We start from the raw sequence: 10,338 nt of genomic DNA, 5'->3' as shown, positions 1-10,338 counted from the left end.
CAGTAAATGTGTGTGTTCTGACTATTCCAATGACTAGCAGGTCCTCACCCCAATCTCCCCTCTAGCTTCCTTATTCCCTGAGACATATGATATTGAATTTAGACCAATTAATAACCCGACAGTAGCACCTAAGTGTTCAAATGAAAAAAAAAAGTGAAGGGAAGAAGACTCAAGTGATATGACAAACTACACTGAAGTCTTATTTTAAGTGCCAGTCACCCCATCTTCCACCACTCTGAGTACTCAGCAGCCATCAACATTGAAGCAAGACTTTCTACACAAAAAGATTACATCTCATTGAAAGCTCAGGTGATGGTTAGCGTTTTTAAACAATAAAATATTTTTTAACTAAGGTGTGCACATTTTTTTAAGACACAATACTCTTAAGATCTAGCTCAGTTTCAATTGATCAAGGATGGACAGAAGCAGCTACACCCAAAGAAAGAACACTAGGAAATGAATGTAAACTGTTTGCATTTTTGTTCTTCTTCCCAGGTTATTTCTACCTTCTAAATCCAGTTCTCCCTGAGCAACAAGAGAACTGTTCGGTTCTGCACACATATATTGTATCTAAGATCTACTATAACCTATTTAACATGTATAGGACTGCTTGCCATCTTGGGGAGGGGGTGGAGGGAGGAAGGGGAAAAATCGGAACAGAAGTAAGTGCAAGGGATAATGTTGTAAAAAATTACCCTGGCATGGGTTCTGTCAATAAAAAGTTATTAAAAAAAATAAAAAAAGACACAATACTCTTGTGTACTTAATAGACTATAATATACTGTAAACATAACTTTTATATGTGCTGGGAAACCAAAAAGTTCATGTGACCTACTTGATTGTGATAGTCTCTATATTGCCTTGTGGTATTTCATATGCCTATATAATTAGCTAACTCTGTATACCAGTCCCACTTTCTATTTTCAGGCTGATCAATAAGGCCTAGCAGCAGTCCATTACGATCCCTAGACCAATCAATAACCTTTCATCTCTGAAAGTGTCACTATCAAGAAAGTTTTGAAAATTGCTTTTATCGATACACTGATTCCTTTTCTTTTTCAATAAACAAGCATTTTATTTTCTATCCCTTTCATCTTCTTCCATTTTTTAAAAAGAATAACTAAATCCTTGTGTCACTAAACAAAGGGAAAAAATCCCCAAACTCCACATTTCCCAAAATGTCTCCTTCTGCCTGCAAACCTTTCTGTTAGGTAGGAGAGGACTTCATCATCAGTCCTCTGACAGACATTATAATACAAAGAAATTCAAGGGAAGAGTAATAGCCCACACTGAAATAGCTTTTAATAAATTTTATTACTACTCAAAAAGTGAGGAGAACCACTGCCAGTAGGGGCAATCTCAGCACTTCCATGCCTGCAGTGGGCATGCAAAAGTAAGGGATCTATAGAGGTGGAGTACAGTGGTAAGCTATGTTTTGGTCAAAGGTCCAGAAAGCATCAAGGCTCAAAATTACATAGCACTTTACACAAAGAGCCAATGTTTGCCACTGAATTGGTCCCATCAAGTTCACATACAGACATGGCAAGACTGCAGCATACTCATCTCCCCTAGATTAGGTCTAAAAAAATCACTCTTTGCTCCTGAGACCCCCAATGCTGAGCTGGCTACAGAAGCCAGCATGCTGCATGATTTCTACAGTCTCAGTGTCCTGATCTTTGGAAACTGACACTATCAGTGCCTCCATGTTGTAATGCTGGAGAAACTGAGGCAAGATAGAGATTAGAGAGGATTTAATAATTTATTTAAAAGGGAGCGATATATTGGGACCAAATGGATCCATGGTTTGGTCCAAGGGCTGAATGAGACTATTGTCTCCAAGAATCCAGCAAACAATGTGAGTTCTTAATGACATATATACACATGACTCAGACTCAGGGGGTAGACTGAGGCAGGGGCAGAGTCAGGGTGCTGAGAACGGGAACGGGACTCTGACAGGGTGGGGTGACCCTCCAGAGATGGGATGATCTAATGGGGGGAGGAACCCCGGAGATGGGGAAAGGCATCTTGATAAGATGGTATCTGACATTCTGATAGCTTGAGATGGGGAGAGGCATTCTGATATTCTAAAACATAAGATCTTTTATCCTTATCAAATATTCTGATAAAGAGGGGGGGGGCGTGATTTTGCAGGACTGAGTTTTAAGCTGACAATTATAAATTGAAGCAGAACAATTAGAGAAAATGAGTCAGGACTGACTGGGTCAGAATAATTAGGGAAACTGAGTCAGGACAATAAAAGAGAACTGTGGCATAACACAGATTAACTTCTTTACCTAGAAAAACAACAACAAAAAAAGGTCTAACTACTGAATAAACTCCTGAGGTGCACTTCAAAGGGCCCCATTTCCTTGGGAGTGAAGTGGGGAGGACACGGTCTCTCCTCTTACAGCATTGTTCCTCACTGGACACCAAAGGCAAAGGAACCAAATCACACAAGCAGTTGAAAGGAAAGTGCTGAAGCTGTAATGACTTCAGTATTCCTACTTGATAAGCCTTCTTACAGCCACTAGGTTGGCAGACCAGAACCAATTACAGAATGTTTAAGCATGCTCCAGCATCATTATAGATCATCATAAACCTCTGGAAAGCACACTTGCCAATCTCTCCAACACGGGAATCTGCAAGAGCTGGGTACTCTTAATACCTTCTGCAGACATTCCAATCCTTGTTGCATATTTAACAAAGAGGAAGGGGGCGGGGCAGCAAAAACACAATTGACAAAATTTCTGAAAACATGCAATGTTACATACCCTTACCTTTTCTCCTTTTCTTTCTTCTCTTCTCTTCTCTTCTCTTCTCTTCTCTTCTCTTCTCTTCTCTTCTCTTCTCTTCTCTTCTCTTCTCTTCTCTTCTCTTCTCTTCTCTTCTCTTCTCTTCTCTTCTCTTCTCTTCTTCTTTTTAATAATTATAATTTTTTATTGACAGAACCCATGTCTGGGTAATTTTTTACAACATTATCCCTTGCAATCACTTCCGTTCTGATTTTCCTCCTCCCTCCCTCCACCCCCTCCCCTAGATAGCAAGCAGTCCTATGCATGTTAAATATGTCAAAGTATATCCTAGATACAATACATGTGTGCAGAACTGAACAGTTCTCTTATTGAACAGGAAGAATTGGATTCATGAGGTGAAAATAACCCAGGAGGAAAAACAAAAATACAAACAGTTTACACTCATTTCCCAGTGTTCTTTCTTTGAGTGTAGCTGCTTCTGTCCCTCACTGATCAACTGAAACTGAGTTAGATCTTCTCTTTGTCGAAGAAATCCACTTCCGTCAGAATATATTCTCATACAGTATAGTTGTTGAAGTATATGATGATCTCCTGGTCCTGCTCATTTCACTTAGCATCAGTTCATGTAAGTCTCTCCAAGCCTCTCTGTATTCATTCTGCTGGTCCTTTCTTACAGAACAATAATATTCCATAACATTCATATACCACAATTTATCCAACCATTCTCCAATGGATGGGCATCCACTCAATTTCAAGTTTCTAGCCACTACAAACAGGGCTGCCACAAACATTTTGGCACATACAAGTCCCATTCCCTTCTTTAAAATCTCTTTGGGATATAAGCCCAGTAGTAGCACTGCTGGATCAAAGGGTTATGCACAGCTTGATAATTTTTTCCTACCCTTACCTTTTCCAAGGAATCACCATAGGGATGGAGGCCAGCAGATGCCTTCTATGTCTTGCTGGGGCCAAACTTGTTCTTTAAAATTTCATTTATTTATGATGCTCTTTCCATTTACAGTGATATAATAAATTGGTACCTTGTTAATTTGTTTCCATTTATTTCAATTTGAATCAGAGTAAGACTTTCTATGTTTTCATTATAATACAGTCCTCTTATAAAATCTTTAGGCTCCTCTGCAGAGGACACTGATTTTTGTTCAGGGACTGCTGGGGCAAGGAGATGATGACTGAACTTGATAGGCCTGTTTGAAGTCCTCAAAGAGCCTCTTTCCTTCCACATGGTTAGATGAGTGGAATCAGTAATAGAATATCTACCCATACATTGTCCACAGCCTTTCTCTCCAAGGCACTTCCTGTATTTATGATTCTCCCAGAAGCAGCAACCTGGCATCCTCCACAGGGACAAATGCCATCTTCTCCTTCATAGCTTCCACCTAGAGATGCTACTAACAATCCTCTGGGAATACAGCAGAGGCCAATGACACCATCAGGATTGCTACTTTCTTCCCCTCTTGGAGATGGACTCAAATCTCTAGTCTTTGGATCAGAGCCTCTTGTTTTAACTTTCTGTACTGGTTTCTCTTGTCTTTCCATTCCCATTATCCAGGGATGCAGGCGAACTTTATTCGGTGCTTTTCTTTCTTTCTTTCTTTCTTTCTTTTTTTTTTTTGTTAAATTGCTTTGATATTTTATTTTATTTTTTTACATGTATATTAACTTTCAAAACACACATTTCTTTATGAATCATGTTGGAAGACTATACAATGATTAATTCTGATAGACATGGCTCTATTCAACAATAAGATGTTTTAAACCAATTCCAATTGTTCAGTGATGAAGAAAGCCTGTGGGAACACAACATAGCATTTTCACATTTTCTGTTGATGTTTGCTTTGCTTGTATTTTGTTTCCTTTCTAAGATTTTTTTTCCTTTTTAGATCCGATTTTTCTTGTGCAGCAAGATAACTGTATAAACATGTATACATATATTGGATTTAACATATATTTTAACATATTTAACATGTATTTAACTACCTGCCATCTAGAGGAGGGGGTGGGGGAAAGAAGGGAAAGATTTGGAACAGAAAGTTTTGCAAGGGTCATTGTTGAAAAATTGTCCATTCATATGTTTCATAAATAAAAAGCTTTAATAAAAAGAGTCATGTTGGGAAAGAAAAATCAGAACAAAAGAGAAAAAACACAACAGAAGGAAAATAAACACACACAAAAAAGTGAGCATAGCATGTGTTGATTTACATTCAATTTCCATAGTTCTCTCTCTGGATACAGATGGCATTTTCTATCATAAAGTGTATTGGGATTGCCTTGGATCACTGAATTGCTAAGAAGAACCAAGTCTTTCACAATTGATCCTCTATATTCTTGCTGGTATTATGTATAATGTATTCCTGATTCTATTTGCTTTTACTCAGTGTCAGTTAATGGAAATGTTTTGAATCCTTTCCAAAATCAGCTTATTCATCAATTTTTATAGAGGGATAATATTTTGTCATAAAAAATTATTTTCATAGACCACAACTTCTTCAGCCATTCCCCAGCATCTACTCATTTTCCAATTCTTTGCGACCACAAAAAGAGCTGCTACAAACCTTTTTTGCACATGTTTGTCCTTTCCCCTCTTTTATGATTTCCTTGGGATAAAGACTCAGTAGTGATACCGCTGAGTCAAAGGCTATGCCCTTTGTTTCTTGCTGTTTTGAATCGAAGAGGACAAGCCAGCTTCAGATATAACACTCCACTCTGTCATGTTTTGATAGTCTTGTAAAACTCAGTCCAAATGTCACCAGATTCAATCCTGCCCCCGGGGGGCGAACAACATTTTGTAAGCATGTCTTTAACACATTTTTAAGTTTTAAAAAAAAGAAACAGAAGGCTGTAAATGTTTTCGTTTCTGTTTTGCCTACCTACTGTTATGCCCTAGTTCTCTTTTATTGTCCTGACTCAGTTTCCCTAATTATTGTGACTCAGTCCTTCCTGGGTTTCCCTGCTTCTTAGTTCTGCAAAACCTCCCCTCCCTCTTTATCAGAATACTTGATGAGGATAAAAGATCTTATGTTTTAGAATATCAGAATGCCTCTCCCCATCCCAAGCTATTGGAATGTCAGATACTGTCTTATCAAGATGCCTCTCCCTAAGTCCAGGGTGCTTCCCCTTATTATGTCATCCCATGTCCGGTGGCTCACCCCACCCTGTCAGAGTCCTGTCCTGCTCTCAGTACCCTGACTCCTCCCCTGCCTCAGTCTACCCCTTGCATCTGAGCCACATGTATATATGTCATTGAGAACTCTGCTGGATTCTTGGAGACCATAGTCTCATTCAGCCCTGGGACCAAACATGGATCCATTGGTCCCAGTATATCTCTCCATTTAATAAATTATTAAATACTCTCTAATCTCTTATCTTGCTCAGTTTCTCCGGCATTACACTACTACTAGGTATGTATTTCTCTAGCAATATGCTAAGTATCACCAGAGAGCATATTGCTAGAGAAATACAACACACTCCATTGAAGTATCTATAATCTTCTAGAGACCCATTGTCCTTCCTGCATAAATTGGGCATCAAGGAAGAAGCAAATAAAGGAAATCAAGACAGTTATTGTCCTTGAGGAGTTTACTTTCTGATGTCGGAAGCAAAAAAGGTGGGAAAATGCCAACATGGTTTGGACATGACCACAAATCATGTCACTTAACTGGGGTCAAAAGGTGAGTATATAACTGAGGTAGATCACATTCATATCTATTATGATACCAAGAGCAGCAGAATTCGTGCCACTTAGGCACCGAGTTGATTTTTTTGGGTTTCTTTGGATTTTCTTGATTTTTTTTACCTCCTCCTTAGGCTGAAGGATAATAAAAACCTCATTTTTTGTAAGATTATATACAGATAACAAAGTAGAAGTCAAAAACAACAACAAAAAATGACAATTCATCAAAACCACTGTGTTATTTAAAGCATTCTTATTCTCTAAGAATTCTGGGGCCCAAGTTTCTCAATTTCCTTTTATTGTTCCTTGTTTCCTGATAAGAACAACCAGAACAAACTAAACTCGTGAGTATAATGGGAATAGCAGTTCTTGGGTAGACTTCTCCTTCTTCTAAGTTAATTCCACTTCCACCATTTTTCAACTCATGCTTTTCCAGCAGGGAAAGGCGACTGGCCAAGCTCAGATGGTCTCCTTCTCTGGATCAGCATCTTTAGCAGAAGATAGAGAAGAGACTTCAGCATCACTGACTTTTCAGGACACAGGCAGAGATGAATAGAAACAGATGGACACCACCTGCTGATTCTCCCCACAAACGTGAGTTTCTCATCTTTGGGAGCAATGTAGGAGTCTTTCTGTGAATCAGTGAGCAAGAACTTGGGGGTGAGAAGGCAGAGAAGAGATGTAGAAAGCATATGGAAATTGGTGATGAGCTCTATATAGTCCTGGAGGCAAAAGGAGGTTTCAATGGAAAATAAAAGTGGAGGATCAACATGATAGACTGGAGCTAAGGGATGAAGGTCAACAAGGGTGTCAGAATTGAAGAAGTATCAAGGAATGAATAGAAGGAAGAAAGGAAGGAAAAAAGAAAGGAGACAGATGAGAAGAAGAACATAGCCAAGAATGAGAAATTTAAGCCTAGAATCTCTGCTATAGAGGATTACATAGGGGCATTCTAGCAATGCAAATCAAGCAGTATTCACTTAATATTTCCTAGAGTCCAGGGGCTGGACTGGGAATTGTGAGCTTGGAATTAGTAGTAGGAAGGGAAAGGAAAGGGACAGAATCTCTGCCTTCATGAATCATAATGAAATAGTCTCAACTTCAAGAAAAGCAGGATAGACCCTGTAATGAAGAGTAATATAGCTTTTGTCCTCAGGAAAAACAGCCTAGTCCAGAATGCTAAGATCAAGAATGTAGCCCCTAAAAACACCACCATAATACCAATGAGAGTGATGGCACTGTAGATCAGCACAGTTGTTAGACTCAGGAGAATTATTTCTTACATCCTCAAGACCAAGAAAATAACCCCTATCTTCAAGGAGAGTAATTCCATGTCCCTTTCCTTGAGAATAGAAATAGAATTTCCCCTATCATTCAAAACAATACTTGTTGGTATTTTGAGTTGTTTCACAGTTTGCGGAGCCCCAGGCACTCCTCTGTCATTGAGTCTGGATGACTCTGGAAGATGACTTGTCATTATGCTCATCCCTACTTTGGAGACCAGGAAAAGAGAAACTCAGAGACGTAATCTGCTTTGTCCTTAGCTACCCAGTTACCCACCAGTTCTAATGTTGGGGGACTCAACAGTGCAACACCCACTTCTTAAAGCTTCCTTGCTCATTAGGAGATAAGAGATGCATGCAAAAAGGGATGAGGGTGTCAATAAGGGCTGCTTAAATCTGCGTTGAATTATCTGAGGCAGATTGAAAGCTATGCTTTTGCTAATACAAAAATGCTCTGTGTGAGCTGGAGAAGGAACTTTGAGCTGAAAGTAACTAGCTTTCAGGCTTTGTCCTATGCTTCCCCTTTGAGGCAACCACATCCTTCTTTTCAATCAACAAGTTAAAGAATCTTTCTTAAGCATATACATATTTATGCCAGACTCTGTGTTAAGACCTGGGGGTAGGAAGATAAGCAGTTAGACAGCCCCTACCTCCAGGTGCTTAAACTCATGATGGAGAACAAAGATCAGAAAAAAAAGCCAAAAGCATTGGAACTGGGGAGAAAAGATACCTGCAAGGTCATGAAAGTCCAGAGACAATAGAGGGGAGCATGAAAAGAATCAAAGGAAGACTTAGGCATCTGTTCCCCTTAAAATAGAGGTTCTGGGAAGAAAGAGTCCATCAAAGGGAAGTGCTACAGGGCAGAGTGCACTTCCAGGATAAAGAGGCTTTCATGGCATAGTGGAGGAGTGGAGGCTGGGAGTAGCTGCTTCCCAATCCCTGTGGCCCACTTTCTGGGCACCTGTCTCTTGGAGGTTATGGAGACAGGAACTCCAGGAGCACCATCTCCCAGTACCCTGCTACAGATACTGCTACTCCCCTTAAATTTTGCCTCTGGGGAAAACAAGTGTTTAGTTATGTCTCTAAATGTCAATGATGGAGGGCAATGAACATACTCAGGGACTTGATAGCAAAGAAGGAGGTGAGGAACACTCATCAATGTACCTGGATCGCTTCAATAATAACCGGTGAGCGACCAGTGATTTAGCAATTCAGGGGGACCTTAAGAGGCAGCTAACCACTAACACCTCAGTTACCAAGACTCTGTGTGGCACCGTGGCTGTCCCTTAGTGGATGCATATCGTGCAGCTCCTCTCCATCAGCAGCTTTCCCCCAAGAACATCAGCTTTGCCTTGCTCAGCACCCACGTGGATTGCTGGTGGGTTCAGAAGCAAGGCTGAGCTGACCCAATGAAGTGAAAGGCTGGACTCAGCAAATCCCAACCATACAGAATGTGTCTCCATGCTCTGGTGCTTCTCTGTAATAGGGAGAAGTCGGAGTGGGGATTGTTCTTGGTGGATGACCTCTATTGTGATCTCTGTTATGGATGGATTATCAACCAGGGGAAACAAAAAACAGGGAGAGAGCAAAGTCAAGGACTTGGGAACAAAAGTAGCAGCTGCTGGGAAGGGATGAGCATGGAGAAGGGGCAGAGAGACAGTGCTGGGGAAGCAGCTATTGAGAAGAGACAGGTATAGAGAAAGGCATGGGGGCATTGGTACATAATAGAATAGGACAGCATTCTCAAGAGACCCAAAGACATCCACTTAGGAAATCCTGAGACACATCAGAGCACAGCAGAGGAAAGTTCCTCTAACAGAATCTGAGGCTTGATTTGTGGATAGGTTAGTGGGAAAGCCATCCCTAAAAGTCCCCCAGCACCTGTGGCATTACCAGCACTTCCTCAGAATCCGTGCAGACTGCTCTGAGCTTCTCTAGAAACAATCCTGGGCTCCTAGGTTACAACTTTGTTATCTGGCAGAAAAGTCATTCTGAGGTTGTTCAATTGTCCCTGAGGCTTCATGACCCCATTTGGGGTATTCTTAGCAAAGATACAGGAGTGCTTTGCTATTTCTATTTCCAGCTCATTTTATAGGTGAAGAAACTGAGGCAAACGGGATTTAGTCAGGGTCACACAGCTAGGAAATATTTGAGGGTGGATTTGGACTCAGCAAGTTGAGTCTTTGAGCACTTCATTCACTGCAAGGCCCCAAGCTGCCGCCCTGATAGAGAAGTCAATAGCTCTGCTATGTGACCAGCCCACACTTCTGAGGTCCAGTGAGGTCATTCTTGGTGTTTTCATTTTCCCCCAGAATTTAGAAGCTATTGGCCCCAGCTGACCCCCTGGATTTATGGGCTCCCCATCCTGTTCTTGACTGACTATTTTATTACCAGCGGTGTAGGTGAGTACTGGGTTGGCCCATTCCTGGAATAAACAATCACTTCATTCTACTTGGCACCAGAGGAAAGACTTAGGAATGCTGGATGTAAGTTACAAAGGAAAAACCTTTGAATTGATGTATAGGAACTGTCTGACCAAAAGCAAAAGGCCTCTCTTGAGTTAATGTGTTGGGGAGTGGGAATAACTCTGAGAGAGCTCAGAATCCATGGA

The 10,338-nt window shown here is 40.6% G+C and overlaps 1 protein-coding gene across 4 annotated transcripts in view; it reads left to right on the top strand.

Annotated features, from left to right (window-relative positions):
* Positions 1–6,721: 6,721 nt before the first annotated feature.
* CD163 (CD163 molecule) overlaps positions 6,722–10,338 on the top strand; it is a 53,813-nt gene continuing 50,196 nt past the window's right edge. For 3 of the 4 annotated variants that reach the window (XM_012551721.3, XM_031938873.1, XM_031938872.1), the window contains exons 1-2: positions 6,795–7,038; positions 10,040–10,129. In XM_012551721.3, coding sequence (XP_012407175.1) covers positions 6,993–7,038; positions 10,040–10,129 — 136 coding nt within the window. In that variant the 5' untranslated portion in view covers positions 6,795–6,992. The other variant, XM_031938871.1, reaches the window with a different exon arrangement.

This window comes from Sarcophilus harrisii, chromosome 5 (assembly GCF_902635505.1).
Source record: "Sarcophilus harrisii chromosome 5, mSarHar1.11, whole genome shotgun sequence".
NCBI lineage: Eukaryota > Metazoa > Chordata > Mammalia > Dasyuromorphia > Dasyuridae > Sarcophilus > Sarcophilus harrisii.
The sequence above is the reverse complement of the archived record's forward strand: the minus strand, read 5'-3'. Positions and strand labels throughout refer to the sequence as shown.